The sequence below is a fragment of the Rana temporaria genome, chromosome 5 (assembly GCF_905171775.1).
Source record: "Rana temporaria chromosome 5, aRanTem1.1, whole genome shotgun sequence".
NCBI lineage: Eukaryota > Metazoa > Chordata > Amphibia > Anura > Ranidae > Rana > Rana temporaria.
Window position 1 is genome coordinate 392697814 of NC_053493.1, and position 27980 is coordinate 392725793.

At 43.8% G+C, this 27980-nt stretch overlaps 1 protein-coding gene across 8 annotated transcripts in view; it reads right to left on the bottom strand.

Annotated features, from left to right (window-relative positions):
* Window positions 1-18377: 18377 nt before the first annotated feature.
* Window positions 18378-27980, bottom strand: part of MTSS1 (MTSS I-BAR domain containing 1) — a 246656-nt gene continuing 237053 nt past the window's right edge. For 5 of the 8 annotated variants that reach the window (XM_040354946.1, XM_040354942.1, XM_040354941.1 and 2 more), the window contains exons 13-15: window positions 24047-24205; window positions 23022-23184; window positions 18378-19989 (exon numbers count right to left, since the gene is read on the bottom strand). In XM_040354946.1, coding sequence (XP_040210880.1) covers window positions 19298-19989; window positions 23022-23184; window positions 24047-24205 — 1014 coding nt within the window. In that variant the 3' untranslated portion in view covers window positions 18378-19297. The remainder of the gene's footprint in view (window positions 19990-23021; window positions 23185-24046; window positions 24206-27980) is intronic. The other 3 variants (XM_040354947.1, XM_040354948.1, XM_040354949.1) reach the window with 2 other exon arrangements.

The following is a 27980-nucleotide window of genomic DNA, read 5'->3' on the forward strand; positions in this document are numbered from 1 at the left end:
GTACCTGTGCATCCCTACCTCCCCTCAGTCCAGAGGGTTGGCAGTAAAGTGTAGTGGGAGTGGATCGTCACCTTAAATTCAGGGTGTTCTCTTATTCGGACTGTCATCATCGCCTCATATTTTATTTTAATTTTTTCACCAAGGTGGTGGCGGAAGCCCTAGCCCCGCTTCGTCTACAGGGTATTGCAGTTTGGCTTACCTAGATGACCTATTCTTTTCTTCACCCCATGGAAAGATATGTTAGCGAACAATCTATTCAGGGCGAGAAGTTACTCGGAATCACTGGGCTGGATTATTAACCTTCAGGTATCATCCCTAGTTCCATCTCAGGAAGTCCGTTTACTTGGGTTCCAGGTAGATTCGATAAACCGGAAAATGTTTCTCCCACAGGAGAAAAAGGGCCAGGTTTTCAGGACACAGCGTTGCCCTGGGCCCACCCGCCCTCCCGAGCCCCCCGCGGCCACCCCAGGAAGACAGACCGCGCCCGACCATGGCACGTAGCCCTCTCCCCCCGTTGGGGACGAGACAGCCTAACCAGCCGATGGCTATAAGGCAGGTGATGTTGGCATTAGGAGTTCTGACATCAACAATGCCATTCATTCTATGAGCAAGACTACATGTCGGGTGCCTACAGACCTTTCCCCTGAGATCATGGGGTCGCGGTCTCAGTTCCCTGGACTCTCAGATAAAATCCCATCGCAAGGGAGGAGATCTCTCTATGGGTGGAAAAGATCAGGAGAGCCTTCAAAGGGTCTGGAGTGGTCCTTTCCAGTGAAGCGATCCTCGGACTGGAGAGAGCTAAAGGCGATTGCATTGGCTTTAACAGAGTTGTTCCGGGTCTACTAAATCACCATGTTCAGGTGTCAACTGACTATACCACAGCAGTGGTATACCTAAATAGACAAGTGGGCGCAAGAAGCAGACCTCTGCAGATTCTTGTGGCAAAAGCTCTTCTCTGAGCGGGAAAGATTTTGCGGTCCCCATAAGCGATACTCAAACTTAAAGTCCCTGTACAGGGTAGCGCATTACCTGACATCAGGTTTGGGAAGCAGAGTGGTCTCTGAACCCGGAGATCTGTTGTGGAAATTTCCAACAAGTGGGGTCATCCAGAGGTGGACCTGTTGCCTCAAAGGGAGACTCTCAGGTTTTTGCAATTCTTTTCCAAAAACAGACTGGACGGGTCCGTAGGAATTGATGCTCTGACGCATCCTTGGTGGTTTCACCTGTGCCTCGCGTCCCCCCCCCCCCCGTTCCAGTTAATCCCCCCTAGTGCTAAGGAGGATTCAGAGAGAAAAGGTACCGGTCATCTTGATCGCCCCGTACTGGCCCAAGAGAGTTTGGTCCTCGACGATCCTAGGAATGGCGACCAGGCCATGTTGGCATCTACCTCTCAGACAGGAGCTGTCAGTGCAGGGCCCTGTATGCCATCCAGATGGGTCCAGTCTCTCACTTGCAGCCTGGCATCTGAAAGGCAACTCCTAGAGAAGAAGGGTTCTCAGACCGTTTATTTTCTACTCTACTGGAAAGCAGGTAGAAAGTGACGAGGATTTTAGGCACAAAGGCGTGAAAGATGTATACAGCCTGGTGTATCTCGTCTAACCAAGAGCCTATCGAGCTTGGGTCCATTTTAGAATTCTTTCAGGAGGGAGCAGATAAAGGTCTGGCGGTCAGTACATTTAAAAGTACAAATATCTGCTTTGATAGTGTTCCTAGAGGACCACTGGTAGCTCGGTCTCTTTTAAGCCCTTTCGAGGCCTAGAACGGCTCAAATCAGGGGTTCTCGTATCAAAATCTTTTGCGAGTATTAGGATCCATGGCAGGAAAGCCATATGGAACTTTTATAAGACGCATCTCTTAGAGATCTTACCTTACAGCTTATTCCTGGTCGCTATAACTTCAGCGGGCAGGATCAGGGTATTCCATACTCTGTCTATAAGGGAACCTTATCCGTCTTTATTCTTGGATTGAATTGTCCTAAAAACCGATTCAAAATTTTCCTAGGGCAGCAGTTAATCATTGCAGGATATTGTGCTGCCTAATTTCTGCGCAAATCCCTCAGGGGAGAAAGATTTTCCTTATAACAAAGCCTCTTTTTTTTTTTTTTTTGCTATCTCAAAATAACAAAGCGCCTCAGACGTGTTCTATTTGTTCTTTTTTGGGTTGCCAAGCTTTAAAAGGTACCTTGGCTAGGTGGTGGAATTTATCCATTCGAGAAGCCTTCTCTCACGCAGACGTGGTGCCACCAGCAGGAATCGGTGCTCAGTCAACAAGAGCACCTGCAGCCACATGGGCAGAGAGAGCTGATGCCACCCCTAAGCAAATGGACGAAGCAGCGAGATGGTTAAGCTTCCGCACCTAGGTGCGGCAATACAGTTTGGACCTCACATCCGCCAATGACCTGCATTCGGCAGAAGAGTCCTACAGGCTGTTGCCCCACCCTAAAGTTAAGTCTCTGTTATCCTCTCAAGGTGCTGTCCTGAAAGACGACTTGGGAAAATTCAAGTTAGACTTACCGGTAACTTGTTTTCCAGAAGTCTTTCAGGACAGCAACGACCCGCCCTATTGGTTTAATGTGCCATGCTGTGACTAACGTATGTGTTTATATGTTCCAGCTGGGGCCGGAGGTTCTCTGATACAACTGAGGTGTGTTAGGGAGGCGCCTCCCTTTAAAGATCTGGAGGAAGTAGAAGGTGTTTCCTGTGGGTGAGGGTGGAGTCACTATCTCTCAAGGTGCTGTCCTGAAAGACTTCTGGAAAACAAGTTACCGGTAAGTCTAACTTGAATTTTTTACGAACGGCGCATGCGTCGTCTGTGTACATATCCCAGTGTGCATTGCTCTAAATGACGTCGCAAGGACGTCATTGGTTTAGACGTGAACGTAAATTACGTCCTGCCGTATTCGCGAACGACTTACGCAAACGACGTAACATTTCAAAACTCGGCGCGGGAACGACGGCCATACTTAACATTATTTACCCCTCATATAGCAGGGGTAACTATACGCTGGAAAAAAGCCGAACGCAAACGACGTAGAAAAGAAGGGCCGGGCGGTCGTTCGTTTCTGAATCGGCGTAAATCCTCATTTGCATATTCCTCGCGTAAAAATACGGAAGCGCCACCTAGCGGCCAGCCTGGAATTGCAGCCTAAGATCCGACGGTGTAAAACACTTACACCTGGCGGATCTTAGGGAGATCTATGCGTAACTGATTCTCTAAATCAGTCGCATAGATACGACCGTCCGAACTCAGAGATACGACGGCGTATCGGGAGATACGCCGTCGTATCTCTTTCTGAATCCGGCCCATGGAAGTCTACATATACTAGGTGGGACAAAGATGCATACCTGCCCAAATGAGTCTATCAACATGTAACACATACCCACTAAACCAGTCAGTCAAACCCATGCAGCTGCAATAGGAGCTCAGATTTCAAAAATCCATGCCCACCCCTGGGCAGGTATGCATCTCTGTCCCACCTAGTGCAGGTGCCTCATTCGCCCCACTATGGCTTTAAGGTGGAGCACCGCACTTGGTGTTAACGGGTGCTTTAGGGTCCTCTGGTGTGTGTGTGTGTGGGGGGGGGGGTTTGTTTAGGGGAGGGTGGGCTCAGCTCCGCACTTGGACGGTATCCATTCCTTTTTGTAAGGGTGGTCCAAGGTTCTAGTCTGGGAGGGGGTCCTCTGGGGGATTCAGGTGGTTGTAAAGACTTGGACCCCTTTCACACTGGGGTGTTTTTTTTAGGCGTTTTAGCGTAAAAAAAAAAGCGCCTGGAAGAAGCTGCATCTGCAATCCCAATGTGCTTTCACTGAGGCGCTGCGCTGGCAGGGCATCAAAGTCCTGAAAGCAGCTTCTTTGCAGTGCTTTAGGAGCGGTGTATACACCGCTCCTAAAGCCCCCTTCACAGTGAGCTGTTTTTTTGTTGTTTTTTTTTTTTACGCCAAAGGTCCCGAAAAACGCCCCAGTGTGAAAGGGGTCTTAGTTGAGCTTTACCAGTGTTTTTCTGGGCTCTGGCAGTGTGAAAGGGCTCTGAAAAGCACTCAGGCTTTCACATTGAGATTGCAGATGAGGCTTCTTTCATGCGCTTTTTTTAATGCCAAAATGCCCCAGTGTGAAAGGTGTCTTTATGGGGATAGTTTGGGTGATTGTTTGTATTATCTGAGCCTATTGCTCAATAAGTTTGTTGTAAACTCATTTTGGTGTGTAGTGTCTTATTTGGTTTTTATTTTCTTTGTTTATCAGTAGTTATCCCTAGACAACCACCCCCCCCCCTTATTTGTAGGGTGAGTGCTACTCTTTCCTACAAGTGGGATTCCCAGCTTTCTTTTTTTGGCATGGACAATGATCTTCCCAGTGAATGACTCCGCGGGGGTGTCAGGACATGTCTGATCATTGGTGGAGAGTACACTGAGTTCCTGATTTACCTAAAGAACTGACCACGCTGTGCTGTCATGCCAAATGTGGTCAGTTTTTAATAGGAAAGCAGAAGGACTGGCAGAAACACCAGGGATTTCACACAAAGAGAACAGAAGACTTTCTCATACAAGTACGTGGTACGGCAGCCACATATCCGGAATATGAAATGTTGGGATTACATGTTCTTTGATGAAAAAGGCCTTCATTTTTTTGGGACATGGATTCCATAAACATTTCTGTTAGATTCTGTCCTATGTTGACATGATTACGCCAAGCAATTTTACATTATAGCAGCTTTGTCAGTTTTAAGTCCCTTGCAGACGGGGTGGAGTCCGCCTAGCGGATTTGCGTGCTCAGTGAGGAATCTGTCCGATATGTAAGGTGGACACAGCTGGCTCTTCTGTAGGAGGTGGTATAATGGAAACAGACTGCCCGTCCATTGGCATCTGACTGTCATTTGTCTGTCAAAGTGGACCAGATTGGATGCTGGCGGGTGTCAGTGGACATCCTCCACTCTATAGACCAGTGGTCATCAACTCCTGTCCTCAGGGCCCACTAACATGCCAGGTTTGCAAGATAACTGAAATACACCACATATGATGTAATTTGCTGCTCAGTGATTGCAGTATTCTAGTCTGCATCTCCCCAAGGTAATACATAAAACCTGGCCTGTTAGTGGGTCCTGAGGACCGGGTTACTGACCACTGGTCTAGATAGCAGTGGATGGTCTCATTGGGTCTGCATGAAAAGCTGACAGGTGGACCCGATCAAAGTGATAGGGGCCTTACACTCCTGCTTGTAAATCTCCTGCTCTACAACATCCCATAGGTGTTGCACTGGATTTCCATCCAGTGATCGGCCAGACTGACCATCTGTGCCTCAGCAGAAATGGCGATTCATATTACCAGCATATTACCATTTTCCAGTCTTCAACCATCCACTTTTGGTGAGTCTGCACCAACTGCAGCCCCACTTTTTTGTTGTTTTGGATCACAGTAGTGGAACCCCATTTGGCTGAAGATTCGAGGTGCACATTTTGCGTTGATCTTCACTGTTGTAAACTTACCAAAGTGCCTTTAATCAGTATTGAACTAGTCTGCCCATTCTTCTCCCTCATCGACACTTCATATTTCTGTTCACAGAACTGCCGATACTGTCTGTTTTATATGTTTCCATACCATTCTGAGTAAACTCTATAGATGGGTGAGCATGGAAATCGCAGGCGCTCATCAGCTTTAGAAATACTTAATCCAGCCCGACTGGCACCAGCCATCACTAAGAATTAGGGTTGTCCCGATACCACTTTTTTGGACCAAGTACCGATACTTTTCTTTCATGTACTCGCCGATACTGATACTTTTTTTTAAATGTGTCCCCAAATGCAGCCATGTCCCCAAAGAGAAAGCCAAGCCCGAACCACCCAACATTAAGCAACCCTTGTGCTATTAGTGCCTACTTGAACCTCAACACAACCTTTGTGCGGTTTCTAAAGTATCCGCTGCAAATTTCCACATAGGTCCTCAAGCCTTTTTACCTGAATTCCTTTACACAGCCAATACAGGTCTCCCTCTGCAGTCGGGCCCTCCTTCCACCCTGGTCGCAGTGTGAGAATTCCCTCTCCGCGGCTGACCCCTGGCTCTCTAGCAAGTGGTTGCTCTTTGTACAGAAATTGTCCTGACGAAGCATCTATCGATGCAAAACTAGTAGAGATTTTGACTTGTATGACCCCCCCCCCTTCGTTTCACCGCTACCCTTTGTCTAGGGCCCATTCCATCTCGGTGATTGGGACGGTTGGTCGTACAATATGTCTACCATTTTATACTGCTGTTGTTGTTTTTGATGTATTTTATATTTATGTGCGTCTCCTGTCTTTTGATATTATGTTAAAATAAATTGATTTATATCTTTTACCTTTACTACAATTTATTTAAATTTTTTTCACATAGTACCGATATAGTCCCTCTGCCCCCTACTTGCTCTTGGCTTTTTGGGCCTTTGGGGTCCCATTAACCCTTGCTCTATTCAAAATTGATCTCCAGGATGATGGTACCATAATTTTGTGTTCACTACTTATACTAAGAGGTTTATATATAAAATCCCCCCCCCCCCCCCCATCGCCTACTTGATCAACGCGGGGAACATTACAGCTTTCATTTGAATAGCTGTGTGTTCCATCGCCGTGCCTAGTCATATATAGCCCCTCCCCCTTGTCCGGGCACTTTGATAGACGGGTGATCTGTCTATCAAAGTGCCCGGACAAGGGGCTATATATGACGGGGCGCGGCAGGGGAACACAGCTATTCAAATGAAAGCTGTATTGTTCCCCACGCTGATCAACTAGACGGCGAGGGGGGGGGGTCTTGGCTTTCTCATTGAGGACTTCTCTGCTCCGCCCCCTCTCTCTCTCTCTGAAAAAAAAAAAGAGTATCGGTTGAAGCATCGGGAGCATTTGCGCGAGTACAAGTACTCGCGCAAATGCTCAGTATCGGTCCCGGTACCGATACTAGTATCGGTATCGGGACAACCCTACTAAGAATATTTCCCCCATTCTGATGTGTGATGTGAACAATAACTAAAGCTCCTGACTTAGATTTGCTTCTGACTTTATGCTGCAATGCAATTGGGCGATTATATATTTGCACGACTACACAAGTAGGCATGTGCATTTCGTTTCGTTCCGAATCGAAATTCAGACAAATTTTTCATTATTCGGATGCATACTAATTCCCGAATTGCAATATTAATGAATTTACCGAATCCGAACGAACGTTTTCGATTCCGAATCGAAAACCCGCGATCGAAATTCGAAAAAAAAAAAAATTCAAATCGAATTCGAAAAAAAATTCTATTCGAAAAGAGACTATTTGTTTTCCAATCCGGTCGAAATATTTTCGAATTCAACCGGATTTTTCAAAATTTGGTCGAAAACGAACGAATTACGAAAACTAATTTAACACATGTAACGAATCTAACTTAACGAAATTGATTAAATAACGAATTAAAACGATACGAAACAAATTTTTCCCTTTTGCACATGCCTATACACAAATGTTCCTAATGGATTGACAACTGTATGTTGATAGTAATAATAATAGAAGTATATAATTCTTTATGTCACATGATGATATTTAGAATACATTTTTTTCACACTTGCAAACAGACTCCTGACAAAGCGGTGTTAGTGTTTATCCTAACCCATCACTGTCCTGTTACTGGACACCTTTTCTTGTAGGTAAATATGGAGAACAATAACCCAGTTGGGTTTTCATTGGTCATTCACCCTCATTTGTCCTAAAGAAAAATGTAATTGTAGAAACGAACTCAAAGAGAATCCTGGAGACTCTTCTTACTACATCCAAAATGAAAGACCGTTTGTAGGGGATGCCCCAGGGATAGTATGGGTAAGAGAACAACCAGGATAAGGGAAATGCAAAAAAAAATGTATTCCATATAGAAAAGTTTTAAACATACATCAACATTAAAAATATAAAATGGAACAAGAACTAGAATTACAGCTACTACTGGTTGTGAAACAAAATACACTTTTTACACAGTAAATGGAATAAGGGTTGTGACCACAATGTATATATTTTTTACTACTACTTTTTTGCATTTCTCTTATCCTGGTTGTTCTCTCAGGCCTCGTACACACGACCGAACATGTCCGCTGAAACTGGTCCGCCGACATGTCCGACCGCGTGTACGGCCTAGCAGACAGTTTTCCGGCCCCTGGCCTAGACTTTGTGCAACAGATCCAGATAGTCTCCAATCCAAAAATAAAATACACCAGTCTCTGGAAGGAGCAGGGGTGGTTCACTCCCTCCACCCTGTGAAGATGTCTCTTAGGAGTGTACCCTCAGTTTTTGGACTTCTGTCTGGTTCCTTAGGACAGTTTCCAATTTATCAGGGGCTCCTTTTTTGGGTTGGCATTCTAACCTATCTTGACTGGACATCACCTGAGTGCTGGAGGACCTTCACCTTTAGTTAGGTGTGGGAATGCTTCCTGCATAAGGGTTGAGTGACCCAGTCCCTGTGCAGTACCGCACTGCCTTTTGGACCCCTCAACATATCGTGTCCACATGGGTTCAGCACTTTAGTGCCTCTACTTTCCAGCTTGGAAGGAAGCGTCCATTGCTGAATGGCCCTATACTGCCTGGAAAGTGAGCAGGCAGAACATGGCGGGAACCTGCTGCATCTTATTTATGGGTGAGAGTGTTTGTCCAGAGGCCAATGGGGGACCCGATAACCAGAAAATAGGTCCTTACTCTGGGGCTGAACTGCAGCCCTATGAGGAAACCCCCTTAGACCTTTCTTTGCTTTCCTCAATCAGATGATTGTGACAATAGTTTAAAGTTTATTATTCCTACCCCTCTTTCTTTAGTGGAGGATGCTATACTGATTTGGGGGGTAGGTTGGACAATTCTTAGAATCGTGAAATTGGCGATTAGGCAAGCTATCCGATTGTCACCCTCAAGACCACCCCTGGGTGTTTGGTGCACAAGAACTGCAGAATCAGAAGGATTACAACCAGTCTACTGTTTGGTAAATTCATCCTTGCTTACCCTTTGTGTAGGTGCTATCTCACCCCCCCCCCTTCTTCAGATGGACTTCAAGGTTTGTACCCTTGGTTTTTTCCAACAGTCTTGGGAGTCATTTTTTTTCTATCCTTTGGGGTATTATACTGTGAGGATTCTCACTACCATAGTTATGTTGCTCGGAGAGAGTCTGGTTAGACAAACTCTTTCCTCATCAAATATCCTCCTTTTCCGGGACACAAAGAATGTGAAGTTTGAGCCTTCTATTGTTGATGGGCTGGTTATGGACTTGTTATGGTCTTTTAGGGACCTATTTTCCTGGGCTTGGCACAGTGCATTCTTCTATTGCCTCACGTTGGTCTTGTTTCCTCTGTTTAGGTTGTGTCTCCCCCCATTTTTGGTGGGTCCCCCACCCACTCAAGCCTTGATTTGGACATGCAGCTTGGAAAATTTTCAGTTAGGTTGTAAAGGAACACTCTTGCAGTTCATTGACTGGATACTAACATTTATAGGTAAAGTTGATGTAGGGAATATCCAATTGCCTCTTGGAGGGATCAGGAAGGATTCCCCCCCCCCCTGGAGTAAATTGGGTCATCCTTTTCTGGAGTTTATTTGCCTTCCTCTGGATCAACTGTGGGTAGGATTGTGTATATGGGATTATATGATTTTTTTTTTTTTTTATTGGTTGAACTGGATGGACTTGTGTCTTTTTTTTTCCCAACCAGATTAACTATGCAACTACAAGCTGTTAGCCACAATACTGACAGTACTTGTAGTTCTCTCATTCAAGGATCGCTAGGAATAAAGAACGCGGATGTGTGGGCAGAGCCCCGCCATTTTCAAAATGTGACAGCTGCTGCGGGGAGAAGATGGGAGGGCCCGTCTGAAGCAGGTTTCACATTACACCTGAATTACGGGTGTAACATATAACATGCTCTGAAAGGTGAGCTTATCCTTTGACACCAGCACAGTTTTCCCCATATCTCTTGTTCTGGTGAAAACAGTAAAATTTCAATTTCCCATCACTTTCTGTGCCAGTAATAAGGGCTCTTTCACACGTCCCTTCAGTTTCTTTCGTCCGCTCCGTCGGCTCAGCGGGGATCCCCGCTGAGGTGTCGGCGGATAGGGCGGTCCCCGCACACAGTGCAGGGACCACCCTGTCTGAGATCCGCTCTGCCCTATGGGGAACCGGATGCAGACGGACCGTCTGTCCATCTGCATCAGTTCCGTTATGACGGACGGAAGAAAAATAGGGTTTTCTTCCGTCCGAAAACCGGATCCCGGCGGACGCTAGCGGATGCTCCATCCGCTAACGGACGCGTTCCCATAGGGATTCATTACAAGTCCGTTAACGGACTTGTAATGAACGGACAGGCGGAACGGACGTCTGAAAGGGGCCTAAGAGAGGTCACAAGAACAAATAGAAGGGTGACTCTCCCCATCATCACTGTACTCAAAGATTTAGAAGTTACATGTTCCGGGTCAATGGCGCAGTAAGTACTGAAGCCTTTGCACTGAACATAATGGCCAATTAACCAGTCTTGTTAAAAGGATTTCCATACAACCCAACTGAAATTTTACAAAGCTGCATGCCAGTCCCTTCAAACCGTCTTCACTGGTCAGCAGTGAATCTCGAGCCCAGTGTACATAAAGCCGTAACATATTCCTAGCTGAACATTCCATGAGACACAAGTGAATGTCTTTATCCAGTTTTTCTTTATTCTTTTTTGATGTAGGCTTAAGCAGTCATTACAATGTAGAGGGAGGCACAATTACAGCAAAAAATGTATTGAAACAATTTGAAAACAACCCGCACAGGGAGAGAGAGAGTGAGAGATCAACTCTCAATACAAACTATCAACTAAAACACACTAACATAGCAGAAGACATATTTATTGTCATGTACACATCTCTTCTGCTAGGACAGTGCTATACAGGATGCAATAGAATACAAAGGAACAGTCTTATGGGAAAAGAGGGTAGAATCCTAAAGTGAACGTTAACTTTAGTGCGATATATGTATTGCATAAAGTGTACCGATTGCCGTAGCACTGTGCAGGCAGCCATATTGTGGGGGGGTGAACAAATAAGCATTCAACAAGTCTGCCAGGAACTAGCAATATCACGTAGCACCAAAAACCATTGTCTACACTTCCCAATGCGGCTACTTTTGTTTAATATGAATGGCATTGCCATCATCATTGGTTTCTAATGAATTAAATCCTTCCCAAAGTGATCCTACTAGATGGCAAAGTTTGGCATTGGTTTACTCGGCTTTGTAATAAATGTCATTGGTTGCTTCTACAAAATGGCTTCTGTGTTGTCAATAGTCTCTGGTGAACAACTTTATCTGTTCAAACTAATTATTTAGTACGAAGGGGTCTTCAAAAAGTTTTCGCACTTTTTTTTATATTTAATATGGTCAAAAAAAAGTTAAAAAACTTTTTGAAGATCACTATGAAATGGATACGCTATTTACTGTTAGATGCATAAAATTACCTTAGTTTTGTCACTTCCTTCCAGTGAATGGATAGGCTAAATTGTAAGAGAACCAGTGGCCAAACACTATGGGGCATATTTATAAAGCTGTGGGGGTGACATTCACTGGTATAGATGAACATGTAGTCCACAGGAAAAAGCCAGAACTCCGATATATCAACACAAATGGATATTCCTTTATTGAAAGAGGGCGAGTACAGTAGATAAAAACGCCAATGCATTTTACCCATCGGGCCTTAATCACGGTCATGATTAAGGTCTGACGGCCAAAACACATTGGCGTTTTCCTCTGCTGTACTCCCCCCCCCCTCCCCCCCTCTTTCAATAAGGAATGTCCATTTGTGCTGATCTATTGAAGTGCCAGCTTTTCCCTGTGGACTACACATTAGAGCAGGGGTGCCCAACCAGTAGCCCGAGGGCCTGCACTGGGATGGCTGGTTGCAAAGCCCAGATCACTGATCCGTCATCCCAGAGCATCAGTGTTGTGAATAAAGCTGGTGGTAGAGAAAGCAAGTGACTGTGGAGCAGAGCCGCATAAGCCGATGCTTCCTGTACAACACCGGCTCCTGTCACAGGTGGAGTGATACCAAATATGGACATATCTGTTCCTCAGTGGTTACTGGGCTGCTTTCAAACTGATCCACAGGTGCACCGCCTACCTCCAATCCACTAAAAAAAAGAAAAACAGAAAGGGATCCATCCCTTTCCGCCTGGGTGGACCGAATCGAAGGACCCATAGAGTAGAGTGGGCTGTGTCCGTGTCTGCTCTCAAAATGCAGAGCGGACACAGATCTGTCATCCGCCTGCTCCACTCATTGTGGCCCGCGACTGGTTACCAAGTCACTTGAGTGGCCCTCGCTCTTCAAAAGGTTGGGCATCCCTGTATTAGAGGCTATCAGAAACTCTTTTTCCTGAACACTCGGTAAGTGGAGCCGTGGATACTAGGGAGGTTGTAGCGCGGTTTCACATGCTTGTGTAGATGAACATGAGACCTTAGCGCATGACTATTGACAAAGTCAAAACTTACATATTTGTAGAAAGAGTGAGTTTGAATCATCCAATAGAACGGATTATGCTTACCATTATTGTTTACATGCTTGGGAAAAAAAAAAGCTTCCCTTTAAGGATAAGTAAAAAAATAGTTTAGTTACATACTCCTGGTTAGCAGACGAGTTGAAACCCTATTCACACAACAAAATACTCCTGGTGTTGTCAATGGAGATAGGGAAATGAAGACTCCATTGCTAGTCACTTATTAGGTTTTGTATATGTTCAGCATAACAAGATGGCTCTGGTGCTGCTACTAGTTCCTGGTTAACTTTAAAACATGGCTGCCCCCACTGTGTACAGGTAAGGGGTACATTCCAAAGAAAAAAAAAAATCTCCCAAAAGGCCTAGCTTTTGGACAGTGGCAACACCATTCTTTGTATTTAAAAAAGTTGGTTTTTCATTACCCTTTTTCCCCCTCGTGTGGTCACTGCCCAAACTAACCGTAGCCGAACTTACCATATCGACACCGAAAAGGAAGCAAAAATAATAATGACATACTTTTGAACCATGCCCTTTAATAATAATGTCATACTGTAACATAACATCTTGAAAGGAGTCACAGCTGTGTACATCTTCATATATTAACACGACAATTTCACATACTACTTTACGCATTAACAACAGCCAACAAGAAATTTGCAGACATCGTTTCTCTGAGACTAGCACCTTTACGGTATGGATATTTTGGCATCAAACAAATTCGGTGGCTGGACAACTCACTTTGCATTTCGGCCAAGCCACAAAAATCATTGTTGTCCAATGAGCGTAGTCGGTGACATTAAATATATTTATATACTTTAATAGGTTAAACAAATGATATTGCTCTAGAAAAAAATATGTATTTGTATGAACATGCCTTCTCTATAAAAGAGCATTCTGTGTGGAGGGGGAGATTTGTTTCTTTTTACAAAATGATTCTGGCGTGGTTACTGTGCGCTATGGATGAAATATAAGCATTGTCAACACTTCCTTTATTATAATGTGACTAATAAAATGACATATGACACAGTGAACAAAAGGGCAATTTAGTTATATTACAAAGCAGGAACTGGCAAAAATAATAAAAGATATTTCAGGTTTTGTCCAATCAGCGTTAAACAAAAAGCAGGAAGCCATTTTGAATCAACTAGGATTAAACAATATATCATATTACAGTTACCCACAGCCATTTTATGTTGTGCAATATAATTGGCTATATTAGTCGCTTGTTATTTTGCACAAAATATCCCGGACTTTATATTTGTAGAAATAACACTGTAGATTGATGATTAAGGACATGGAGTATCTGATTGCCTTAGAGCTGTCATGGCGAACCTTGCCCCCCCCCCCCCCAGATGTTTTGGAACTACATTTCCAATGATGCTCACGCACTCTGCAGTGTAGTGGAGTATCATGGGAAATGTAGTTTCAAAACATCTGGGGTGCCAAAGTTCGCCATCACTGCCTTAGAGGATCATGTTTTGCCTCATAGAATAAACTGAACCATGCTATATAAAGGGTTTTTACTTTGCTCTGCATCAATTGTGGGTTTAGGGTTCCATTTATTCATTTGTTTGTATTTTGGTTGAATTTAAAGGACAGATTACTTGTATCATCCTAACTAGGTAACCCCTCTCCAGCCCACCGAGTAGTTTCATGAAATTCTCCATTCATCTGCGACACCCACAGGTTCCAAAATGGCAGCTTCCACTGGCATGGCCAACAAATGGCTGCTCGTTGTGTCTTTCACAAAACTATTTGTGGTTTCTGCCAGTGGTCTACAAACTCTAATTTAAAGGCGTTGTGCATTATTTTAAGAGCCAATGATCTTAATGGGTAAACTGGTTAAAATTGTACATATTTATGTTCACAAGATCTTCCGTTATTCTCAATGTTGGTATAAACATCTAATGACGGTATTCATTGGTCTAGCCCACAAAATGGCTGTAGCCATTTGGTGCATCTTTGGTGGACAAGGATACATACCCATTGTCTTTCCCTAACATTTGCACTTTATTTTTTTTTAGAGAAACAAATTATTGTCTGAGATAAAATTATGTTTGTAATGTTACCCTCAAAATTTTCTCATGGCAGAGCTGGCTTGAGGTTAAAGTAATGCAATTTCCTTAATTTATAACACAACCCAGCATTGTTCTATCTGTGTCCACAGAGGAACCCTTAAAATAATACGTCTTGAGGATCAGCTGTATTTATTAGAGTCAGTGGGAAGAATTCCCTTTACAGTGGTGGTCAGTAAGAATAATGTCCCTTACAGTGATGGTCAGAATGCCACTCATACAGTTAAAAAAAATGCCATTGGTGTCATGCTGCTGGCTCTGCCAAGGGGCATTGCTCTGTAGTTGGCAGGCAAGACTCAAGGTCTACAGCTCCGTTAACCTTGTGTTGCCGAAAACTGGTACACTGGGCTGGGATACAAACTCCCAAAACAAGTCCATGATGAGTACAAGCCGGCTACGCTGTGCATTCCGAAATCCAAATCTTTATTTGCTACATCATAAAATTACAATGTATACAGCGAACGCCTTTCGGCCATAGAAGCCTTAATGATATGATTAAGGCCACCATGGCCAAAACACATTAGCAATATCCACTGAAAATTTATCATGTAGCAGATAAAGATTTGGATCTCGGACCGCACTGAATACCCCAGCTTGTACTCATCACCATATGATAGGAGCTTAATCCCAAAATCAGCCACAGTTTAAGGAACACCTAGTAACCTCTGGAGGAGCCCTAAGGTTCCATTGAACTCTTGGTTGAGAATGTCTGGCTCTATTTCTTAGGCCTTTATAGACCCAATAATCCATATCTGCCCCTGGTTCCATGAACCAGCCCTGCTTACTGTACATGCCAAGTGCACAATAGGCAAAAAATTCCTTTATTATAAAAAAAAATGATTGAAATATTTTCTTCTGCTTCTTTTTTTAAATAAAATCAGAAATATTCTTGTAAAAATATACCATTTATGCTTGGCACTTCTTCCGCAAATATTCAAGTACAAGAATGCCATCTCGAGTCACCTCACACCTTCGATGCTGGGTACTACCTCTGTAGATAGCTTTAAGTACATCCCGATTTATAATACTTATTTCCCCTAACAGTATCAATTTTATTCTATTTTTGCTATACGGCTTTTTTAATTGTTATGCCTAACCAAATTAAGAATACAAAAGTCCTCGGTTTAACCTACATAAATGTAGGCCTCAGTGTTTAGTAAATGAGATTCTCCTTTTCAGTCTCCACAGAGAAATCAATATGTTGCTTCCTTCAGACATTTGAGCATGCAATTTCTATAATACCAATACTTATGTGATAATAAATCTGACCTGGGAAATAAGAGTTCAAATTTCCAAAATAGCCATTTCTGCAGATTTCCTATGACCTCTAAAAGTGGGGATCACAGCAAAAGACAGTGTTAATTATTCACGTCTAATTTAAAAGAAAGAAAAACAAAAATCTATACAGTCTTCTTTTCCATCTATGAACAATCCTAAAATACATAGAATACAAAAACAAAAAAAGTCATTCGTGAGAATAGACTTCAAAATCGATTTTTTTTTTGTCCTTTAAAAACTAGACTGGGATGAAGTTGTGCAGTCCCACCACCCAATCAGGTTTCATCTTGGCCTGCTTGATCCGTTTTCTTCACTCTATTTTTTAAAAGCCAGTACCGACGTTCCTTCAATCCGCATAGGCAAAAAAAATTCTGTGCTACATGTTTCTAACATGGTTTAAAAAGGACTTACCTCTATGTTAATTTTAACAGTGCAGCGAACGTCTACACAAAACGTGTTTAGGGGGGTTCAAATGAGACCCAGCCAGCTAGGTCCTGTGGTGCATATGTACTTTTTTTTTTTAATATACTCCCTGCTACCATAAATATAATTATATAAATTGCCTTAGCCTTTTAATGAATTATAATTACCTTTGTTATAACTATCCCTTTATTTAATTAGTGAAATAATGTGAGCACACAGAAGAGAAGCAGAAACACAAGAGTGTGTTTTTAAGATTTAACATCGAAATAAAAACCAATCCCTTTTAATGAAGGCAGAGACTTAAAGTGCACTATGTGAGCAGTGGTGTAGCCATTTTTTGTTGGGTAAAAAATATTGAGAAGATGGAATTTCAGCCAATAAATTGGACCTGAACTGAAAAAGCCAAGATGTGCTTTGTTATAGTGGACATCTAGAAAGGTTCATTGTACCTAAGCAGTATCCTGATAAATGTCCCTGTGGTCTTGAATTCCTCCTGAAAAATAGCAGTGCACTTCCTGGTATGCGAGTGTGCCTAGGCACTCCTGTAGCTGCATATCTGCAGTGTGAGATCTAAGGCAATGCTGCCTCTGACTGCTAGTATCAGGAGATCTGGGGTGAGGTTTTGTGATATCAATGAGGAAGAAAAGCCCTGTCTTTACCAGGATAGCCACGTCCACAAAAAACACAACACAGAACAAGCCATACTAACTCTGTTATTAGGGAAAGTTCAGATGCAGGGAGACCATGGGAAATACTGGTCATTTGTCCTCTGCTTGCCTTTTTTGGGCACAGCTTCCAGGGTTCAGTTCCTCTTTGGGGAAGTCTATAGCAGCCTTTCTCAACCTTTTCAACACAGAGGAACCCTTGAAATAACTTTCCCGTCTCAAGGAACCCCTGGTAAAATTTTCTAGATCTATAACTCACGATACATTAGTGTGATGGTCCGTGAGAAGACTGCTCCTTACACTTGTGGCCATTGGAAATAGTTACCCCCTTAAAAATAGCTAAAATTATCAATGAGAACTTATGTGAGAGGGAGAAATTGCTCAGGGAACCCCTAGAAACTTCTAGAGCAGTGGTTCTCAACCTGGGGGTCGAATGACAGTTTGCCAGGGGTCACCAAATCCTGGGCTGCTCCTGAAGCCCGTGCTGCTCTCCAAGCCTTCTTGCATCCGCCCAGCAGGGCTGTCCCTGGAGCTCGCGGCTACCCACTCAGCCTCTTCGCAGCCGCCCATTCAGTTCAGGCTGGGGGGGCAGAGACTAGAGGTCAGCTGACTGGTGAAGAATGTTAACTGGGAGGGGCTGGAGGAGACCCTATCTCCTGATTTCGGCATACGTGTCACTGCTATGAGACACAGGAGTAACTCTACCTGTGATTAGAGTTGCCATTAAAAGTCCCCACTACAGTTCTCAGATCAGAAGATGACCTTGATCAAGAGCACCCAAGTTGGCTGATCAGCATTCCCCCCAGCATTGGCACTCATCCCATCCCCCCACCAAGGAGTAAGAGAAGGAATACAAATACAGAATACATGGAAGGGAAAGGGAAAAAAGGTAGAGAACAAATAAGAGAGAACAAGAAAGACAGCTGGGGATGGGGGAACAAAAAAAAACAAGACATGAGCATAGAGAGAAATAAAGGGCAAAGAAAGAAGAACAAGAGAGTGGTACATCCAAAAATGTACAATAAGGGGTTTTAATACTGTACGAGTGGAAGGGACTCAGGGAGCGCTAAATGTCCATAGGTTAGGGGCACAAAATTACTTGTCTTGCCTTGGGTGCTGACAATCCACGCTATGAAAATAATTTTACAATTGGGGGTCCCCACAACTTGGGAAATTTTATCAAGGGGTTACGGCACTAGAAAGGTTGAGAACCACTGCTCTAGAGGAACCCTAAACTTTCATGGATCTCTGGTTGAGAAAGCCTCGTCTATAGACTACACAGAGGCAAGACTGCCAAAACCGATTCAAGGTTGTATTTGTTCAGTGACCAAATAGTCTCCAAAACTGATCAAAACACAAAATGGCCGTCTTTACGGTTGGTAGACCATGTTACACTTTAACCCTGGCTACACTGCAATACATTAGGTAATTAAAGTGGCATGCTGGGATTAACAAACTACAACTGAAAGTATGAGATTTAATAGCATTTGAAAAAAATAAAATAAAAAATCGGGAAACTGTACTACTGTATAGATTATTTGGACTGTATCAGCATGGTAGATGCAAGCAGTAATGTCTAGATTACAGTGTGAGTGACAGCATGGGTCACAATGGTAGTCTTCATCACTAAATCCCCCGTTGCATGCTAAAACTTTTTTTTTTCAATTTATATATTGCTCATAATTGTTAATAATTTATATCATCAGCATTAAAAAAACAAAAAAAAACAAAAGAATTTAAAATCATAATAAAAAAAGTCCTTAGCCGCAGTGTTTGTATAGGAAAAGTTAGGTTGCTCTGATGCAAAGGTGGTCTACACCTCATATTAAGTAGCCCCATGGCTGTTCCATTGAACTGCACCCGCTCCTTGCCAAGCAGACGGGTCATCCGTTGTCCATCTGTACAAGTCCAAAACAGAATGCAAGAGGGGGCGCAAGACAACCCCCAGTCCTTCATTCTCCGTAGGAACACTTTCTTATTCTTGCTTTATTTTTTGTTTGTTTGTTTTGTCCTGTCCAAAGCTTTTAAAATTTACAAGGGTTTCTTTCAAACTAAAATATGGGTTTTGGCACTTTATGGAAATAAAAATGAATTGGTGAAATGAAAAGCAGGAAAAGAACATAAAAGGGATTAACTATGTGCAGAAGTAAAATCACTATTTACAATTGGAACACCAACAGATTCTAAGGTTGTCTTTTCTACGCTGCTGTTTTTGGAACTATTGTAGTATTTGTTTCTTGAAGAGTTTGTCAACCCTGTGTATGCTCCTACAAAATCCTCCCATCGTAGATTGGAATGGATTAAAGACAAGTGTCAGGGTGCAGTTCCTTGTACCCGGCTCGGAAGACACTCCCTGTTTTTTTTTTTTTTTATTTCTCTAGGAGATTCGAGGAGCCGAGCGATCATTTGTGGTGGTCCTCTTCAGTTTGACCCCACGGCGAATTGCGTTGAGCATATCTTCTCCCTGCGGTTCATCTGTCAAAGCAGTATCTGCGGTCTCTGGGTATGGTTGGCCTGTGGGTTCAGGAATGACAGGACCATCCTGTTCATCTTCTTCGTCTTCAATTTCTGACCGACCTGGCCTTTGCTCTTCAGCAATAACGCCAGGGGTTCCCGTGAGAGGGGGGTTTACAGAAGCTTGTCCGCTCCATAAAGATGCGGGTATGTCACCGCCCAGCACGCCTCCTTCTGTGATGGATGGCGAGTCGGGGCTCTGCTCAGGTGACTCCTCACTGGTGCTGCTGGGAAGCCCACCTGGAAGGTCTGGGACAGTTGGGGTTTTGACCGGAATAACTGGTGTCTTTATTGGAATGGGACCTCCTCCAATGTTGCCGCGTCTCACTGACGGCTTGGTGGACGGTGTTCTCCGGATGGTGGCCACACCAGGAGTGACCATGACAGGCGCAAAGTTGGCTGGCAATCCTGCAGTGGACGCAGGGCGCTTGGATTGAAACATCCTGCGGTATGACTGACTAATGTCGCTGTTTCTCGGGATGGTAGAGGACTTGTCGAAATCCTGTTGCTCTTGCTCTTGATCTCCACTCACCGAGAAGTAATCATAATCTGAAACTAGAAAGAAGAGGGACGTATGAGTGTGAAGCGCATTTCCTGTAGAAGACTTTGGGCTTTTATTTATTATGTGGCTGGGCTAAATACTGTATTGCTTATTTTTCACAATAACATGCAACCAGGGCTTTCCTTTCATTCTTCCAGACAGGCATAAAAAAAAAAAAAAATTGGTATATGAACAAAAGAAACTAACATAGTTCCCCCTTAACACCGACAAACGATACATTTGGACTTTATCCGCTTCCCAACCGCATTACCTGGACATACAGCGGCAGAGCGGCTCTCCTGCGCTGGATCACCTGGCACTTCCGGGTAGGGGGCGCATGTCACAGCTGTGCCAATAGAGGTCTGCCGGCACCGCTGAGGAGGAAAGATACAGAACAGAGCTCTGCATATTTAAACAAAGCAGAGTTCAGTTCTGACAGGGTAAAAGTGATGGATTGTGTGTGCCTTCAAAGCATGGAATAAAATCCATCACCTCCCCTAGTAAAAGCGGCACACATAGTACACACAAAGACTAGTTAGGCACACATTTAACCCTTTGATCGCTCCAGATGTTTAACCCCTCCCAGCTAGTGCCAGTGAATATTTTTAACACTGATCACCGGCTCCCAAAAAGTGTAGTGTCAGACTGTCTGCCGCAATATTGCAGTCCCGCATTAAGTAGCTGATCGCTGCCATTACTAGTATAATTTTTTATTTCCTGTATATATCCCAGTTTGTAGACGCTACAACTATGCTTAAGATTTGTATTTTTTTTTTACCAAATATGTGTAGCAGAATACTAGTTTATAAAAGGATTTTTTTTATTGGACATGTTTTATAGCAGAAAAATATTGTGGTGACCAAATACCACCAAAAGAAAGCTATCTGCGCCCCTCCATCTCTTTTGTCTCCTCCATCTCCTCCATCTCTCCACAACCGGACCCCTGCACATTACACAGCCCCCTGCACCTCTGGACATGTTTACATTACACAGCACCATGCACCCCTTTACATTATACAACCCCTGCACCACTGGACCCCTTTACATTACACAACCCCCTGCATCACTGGACCCCTTTACATTACACAACCCCCTGCACCACGAGACCTCTTTAAATTACACAGCACCCTGCACCCCTTTACATTACACAACCCCCTGCACCTCTGGACCCCTTTACATTACACAGCACCCTGCACCTCTGAACCATTTTACATTACAGCACCCTGCACCCTTTGGGTTCACACTGGTGTCCTGGAGTTTGTCGCAGTGTTGGGGTATACGCAGTTTTTCTGCATTGTATTCCCATTTTTAGCTGCAGTCCCACAGACTTCTATTAGTTTGTATAATTTTACTGTGTTTTCTGAAAGCTCACCAAAGACGCAGTAAAGTGGACATTTAATGCGCTTTCAGAAAAATTTGCAAAAATGTGTAACCTAATAGAAGTCTGTGGGACTGCAGTGAAAATGGAGGTAAATGCAGGAAAACTGTATATAGACGAGCACTGCAACTGAACCACAGCGCATCAGTGTGAACCCACTTGAGTCCTGGTTCACATATATGAGATGCAGGAAGCAGCGCGATTTCAGTGCAGATTCCTGCATCGTATGACGCTTCCCGGCTGTACACACAGCCCTTTGCAAACTGCTACGCGTGTCAATGTAACCTTAATGACACCCCCAGATCGGTTTGCAGATCGCAGTGTGAACTGTCAAATGGTGCAGGAATCAGATTGCATAGGTGTGAACACCCATCCGATCCCAGTGCGAACCAAAAAAAGTGTCTTGCACTGTTTTGGTGCAAATGCGATTTCAGACATAGTTTATATGACTGAATTTTCATCGCACAGACATCGCATGTGATTTACACAGCAATGCGGTGAGAATCACATGCAATGTCTATAATCACACTAGTGAAAACCCTGGCTAAAGGAACATGATGGGGCCAACTATTAGTATGGGCTGGTTAAAGTGGTTGTATACCCTGTTTTTACACTTTGACCTACAGGTAAGCCTATAATAAGGATTACCTGTAGGTAAAAATAATATCTCTTAAACCTTTACAGTTTAGGAGCTATTCCCCTTGCATGCAGCCGCTGACTTCAACAGCGCATGCGCTCCAAGTTCGCCGGCTGAAAGGTCGGGCAGACGCCGAACCTTGCCGGAAAGAAGTCTCCTGCGCGCCTGCACGGGAGTGACAACATCGTGGCTCTGGCTCACAGTCCCGGAGCCGCGATACCCAGAAGACACGTCGAGGGCAAATGTCCACTCCCTCGGCATGTTCCCAGGATCAGGATGCTCATAATAGTTCAGTCGGTGGCTTCTGTAGCTGTTGGCTACTTGTTTAAACGTTCCCACCCCCACATTCCTTTCAGACGCAGCACACGGGCTGCACGGAGCATGGACGGGACACAGGAACAGAGGGGAGGGAGGGGGCAGAGCCGATGCAGCCTCTTCCATTTCTGTGCTGGGGGGGGGGGTGTACTCGCTGGGCTGTTACAATGTAATGTAGAATGCACAGCATTGTGACAAGTGCAGCCAAGCAGACATCCCTATATTGATGCCCGATGGATCAGTCCACCTGACCTGGGATCTCCCTGCACTGTAGGCGGTCTGACATCGCCGCTGCGCCACCGCTACCAAGCCTGCCTCCTGCCTGTTGTCACTGTTGCTTACAGGGGAGGATGGTGGCGCCGCCTCACACACCCCCCCCCCCAGTGTGTGGCATCCGGTGCGCACCGCCACCCCTTAGTTAGTACGCCACTGGGTGCAGGCCATTTACATACTTCATGAAGCCTGATTGGAATACTTCCAGGATGTTTCTAGGACATTGCTAAGTGAGGTCTAGTCATTACTGCCCTCCTCTCCACCATCATTGAGCCTTTAAAATTCTACCAATGCAAGACTGAATATTCAGATTTTTGCATAAGCCTGGTTATGACTGGCTCTCTTTTATATAACAACTTAGAATAAATTTGATGCCAATCCAAGGCTGTGTGTAACAGTTTTCATCCCTGATGTTTTAGAATAAGGACTATTGTGTCCCTTACCTTGTGATGGGATGGTGTCTTCTGAACAGCACGGGGTGGTGGTTTGTGTGCTGTATCCACTGGAGCACTGCAGGGAATCCCGACTGCTCCTCTGTGTATCCAGCTGCAGTCCTCTGCTCAGGGCAAGAGCCAGATCGTCACAGTTTTCTGCTTCTTCCCCTTGCTGGTGGGGGACACAAGAAAGACAATGAGTAAATTAAAATTTCCTAATAAAGCACAGGTTGTTATAGTGTCCTTTGTGGTAAACAAATATGGGCAAACCGCAGGCCTCCTGGAAAGTATGCTCAATCATGCTTCAACTCAACCTCTGGAGACCCTTTGAGCAATGCCGACATGTCTAACTCTTTGATGAAGACCTGCAGGTTGTCTCCAGACCAGAGGTGCCAGAACTGTGGCTTATGATCCAACCGGACATATTTGTTCTGCTAAAACAAAACTCCTTGGAGTCCTAGAACAAAAGGCAAATGGAAATTTGGGACTGCTGAAATAATAACGTCCATGCATTTGCAAATGAACCCAGTACTGCATTTGCATTGGGATGAGCCACAGTCAAGCCAAAATGGGAGTTATCCGGTTTATGGTCAGAGCCCTATGATGAAGGGATGTCCTAAAACGCAGGCTGGGGTCATAACTGGAATAGGCCCATCTTTTGTTCATTTACTGTGCCAAAATTGTAGGCCAATAACGGTTGCCCTGCTGTAAAAAAAAAAAAAAAAAAAAAAATGGCGGGGCACCTCTGCTCTAGACCATAATAAACCAAATATGCATTCTGGCAAACTCAAAGTTGACAGTCGAAAAGCATAAAGAGAAGATATTGAGAATGTTAAAAGAGCCCTGTCATGATCATTTCGATGCTCAAGCTTATCATAGTGCGGTTGCTAATTTATTAAGAGTTTCTAATTAAGCTGTAAAAAAAGAAAGCAGTTTCCTGAAGACTGGTGTTAGCAGCTAGAGAAAGAAAAGTATTGGAGAACAAAAAGGAACAAAGTGTTAGATACATGCTTTTTGGTCAGATGACACTTTACCCTTGATGCCACGAGCATTCTTGTACTGCGGGGTGAATGAGCCTCATTAATTAGTCCGGGATGCATGAACTGGGCTCCTGAAGAAGGGTCAACTTCACGTTTGCGTCTCTGAAGCGTGTTCATCACAGGCTGGTCGTATGGACCTGGCTTAGCCCAGTCCTGAATGAAAGGTTAGAGGCTCGGTATGGATGTTCTCAACATGACTCTTTTTAAAGGAAAGGTTAGTCTCCCCCAAAGCAAGTACACAGAGAAATGAGAGAACAATGGAATATATCAGGGCTGGATTTTTCATCATATCAGGCTCTTATTTAGCCGGCAGAGGTGGATGCAATATTCTGCTTTAATACATGACACTTGACTTGAAATGAAAAGTAAAACTGCCTCCAGCTAACAATCTGGCAAACTGGCATGGGTGTCCAAGAACTAAAATACTGAAGATTTCCTATCCAGACATGTTATTTGTGCTCTACCAGTACCCTAAATAATGCAAATTTCTTCTGTAATGCTGAAAATAGCTGAAGTGCTCTACTTGTGCCTAGACACTCCTGTACCCTTAGCTTCAGACATTTTTCTAATATGTAAAATTCTGAATATGTTATTAATCCCAAAGGGAAATTACTAAAGAGAGATCATCTAAGCCAGGGGTGCCCAACCTTTTGGTTTCAATGGTGTTTATTAAAGAATTTAAGTGTACAAGATCATACTTTACATTCACAAAATGTAGTTGGCAAAATGACAGTAATCCCGCAGGAGTGCCCAACCTTTTGAAGGCAGAGGGCCACTTAAGCGACTTACAGTAGTAACCAGTCGCGGGCCACAATGAGCGAGGCAGGCAGATGACAGGTCTGTGTCCACTCTGCATATGCAAAGCAGACACGCACACAGCCCAATCTACTCTATGGGCCTTCCGATCCAATCAGATAGAAGGGGGCAGAACCACTCCTGTTTTTTTTTTTTTAGCAGATCGGATTGGAGGTAGGCAGGTGTAAACGGTCCATAGAGGAGAATGGAGGGTCCGATTGGGTCGGACCGATCATGTGAAAGTTAGCTGCACTTTTTCTTATAGACGTCTATTATATCCTGCAGGTGTGGTGCACTTTCTGAAAAGCTGCTTGCTTCCTCTACCGCCGGCTTTATTTACAACACTGATGCTCCAGGATGGCAGGTCTGCAACCTGCAACCTTGGCTTGCCAAATAGCCATCCCAGAGCAGGAGGTCGCGGGCCACATCAGAGGGCTCCGCGGGCCACATCAGAGGGCTCCGCGGGCCACATCAGAGGGCTCCGCGGGCCACATCAGAGGGCTCCGCGGACCACTGGTTGGGCACCCCTGATCTAAGCACTGCTGCTTCTGACTGCTAGACTCAACAGATGTGGTATGAGATTTGGGCATGTCACTAATGTACTCACTGTTTCCCTTGCTGGAGTGCAAGCTGTATCTGGCGGTCTACAGTGCAAGGATTCTATTGCTTTTGGTTTAAATGCTAGTCACTAAATTAAATTTACAAGTGCAACATCACCAGAATTAAATAATCACAGCTAAACGTCAAACTAGGAAAATGTATACATTTTCTGTCACTACCATATGGTGGGGACTTGAAGTGCTACTGCTGGAAATATTTTATTTTGATATATAACAGAATTCCACATTCTCTTTCAAGTGGTCAAACACAATATTCTGTGATATTCCTATCTGTGCTGGCACTTAATATTAAAAATATAATCATAAAGTGAAAAAAATATATATATATGATATACGAATAATAATACACAGTAGCGCAAACAAAACACTCTGCAAATAAATCTAAGAAGAAACTCAATGTAAGAATAAGTCCTATAAATAAAAGTCCATATAGGTGTCACTCACACACACACGCACACACACACACGCGCACGCATGTGTTAATTCTTGCTGGAGATGATGCAACTTAAATCCACCGCCAAAGTGAGAAAAGTATGTCCCACCCCCTTTAGAATAACACTCACCAGACTCACTTATAAGAATGAATGGCAATTAAGTCTGGTGAGTGCTACTCTAAGACCCCCTTTCACGCTGGCAAGGTTTTTCAGACACTTTAGCGTTGAAAATAGCCTCTGCCAAGCGCCTGAAAACTGCCTCCCTTTCATTCAAGTGTGACTTTTCACACTTGGGCGGTGCGCTTGTGGGAAAAGTCCTCCAAGCAGCATCTTTGGGGCGGTTTGGGAGCGCTGAATTTAGCCCTCCCAAAATGCCCTACTAGTTGGAATGAATGGGCAGAGCTTTGGAAGCTCCGCAACACGGGTGTTTTCAATCCCTTCCTTGGGGTTAAAACCCCCCCTCTAGCGGGCAAAAAGCGTTGCTTAGACTGTGGTAAAGCGCCACTAAAACGAGCAGCGCTTTACCACGAACGCGGCCGCAGTGTGAGAGGGGTCCAAAGGGAATGGGACACGCTTTTCTCACTTTGGTGGTGGATTTAAAGTGTATCATCTCCAGCAAGAATTAACACGTGTGAGTGACGCCTATATGGACTTTTATTTAAAGGTTTTATTTTTAAATTGATTTATTTTTATATTTATTTGTTGAGGGTTTTAATTGCCCTACTGGGAAGTAATATTAGTGCATCACTGACATTTTTTTTTATTTTTGTGATTATATTTTATTTTGATAATTGGAGGCAGTTCAAACATGTAATGAGAGTACTGAGAACGTCAACCGCTTGTTTATTTCACATGCTGTTATTTGTGTGAATGAAGCCCAATATGACCAGCAAAAATCGCCGCGTCCCGGTATCCAATGATGAAAGTCCAGCCCTGCTATAAGTACAATAGAAAATTATTAATTGAAGGAGCCATCACAAATGACAGCACGATCTTGAAGACAACATGGACCCATGAAAAGGCCACTTTAGAGTTAGAAGTCAGGCACATATTGAGCAACTCTACAGAATGAGATCAACAGAAGTTTAAAGTTGGAAACTTTAGATTTCAAATGATTACTTAGTTGAGAAGTTTCTTCAGTTAAAACAGTGTTTCTCAATTCCAGTCCTCAGGCCCCCCCAACAGGTCAGGTTTTCAGGATTTCCATTATTTTGCACAGGTGATTTGATCAGTTTCACTGCCTTAGTAATCACCACAGCCTTTTCATCTGAGGGAAATCCTGAAAACCTGACCTGTTGGGGGGGCCTGAGGACTGGAATTGAGAAACACTGAGTTAAAAGGACCTTTGATCATGTAACTGTTTACTTAGAAGTGTGACCAAAACCTACGCTGCGGTGTGTACATAGTTCATGGTTTGGGTTGAGGGTCATGTGGCTGATAAATAAATCTATGAAATACAGGTAATGGGAACTTATTTAATTTTTTTTAAAGAATGCACTATTATTTAAAAATGTAATGTCATAGCTTCATTTACATTGCACGACTACACATGTACAGAACATTAACAGGAGGAAGATTAGTGGCCAAAAAACATAGCTCAAATAAATACAATTGTTTTACCTTTATAACTAGGTGCTATAGATTTGAAAACAAAGCCGTATATAGAATAGGGGTTGTGGCGCTACCTATAAGTTTGAAGAGTAATCTATCAGGTCGCTCTTCTCAAATGAAGGCGCTCCAATTAGTACCACCAATGAGTGAGCGCGAGGTTTGATAGCACTCTTTGCCCAGATCCCAGCCAACTGATGACAGCAATCAAGGATATCCTCCTATATGTTCCCAGTATCAGCTCCTCATATAAAACAAAAGATGGACTCCCATAGCATAAATCCGAGAGATAATAAACTTATTTAAAAACTTTTTAAAAACAAAAAACACATTCCAGGGTGGTAAGTCACCAGCACAAAAAAAACACACAAGTTTCCCTGGCCGATGCTAGTGGCGTGTGTACCACCACCATTCCATCAGCCTGGGTCTCGTAATACTGGAAGTGAGGCATGTGCGTAGCTCCACCATATG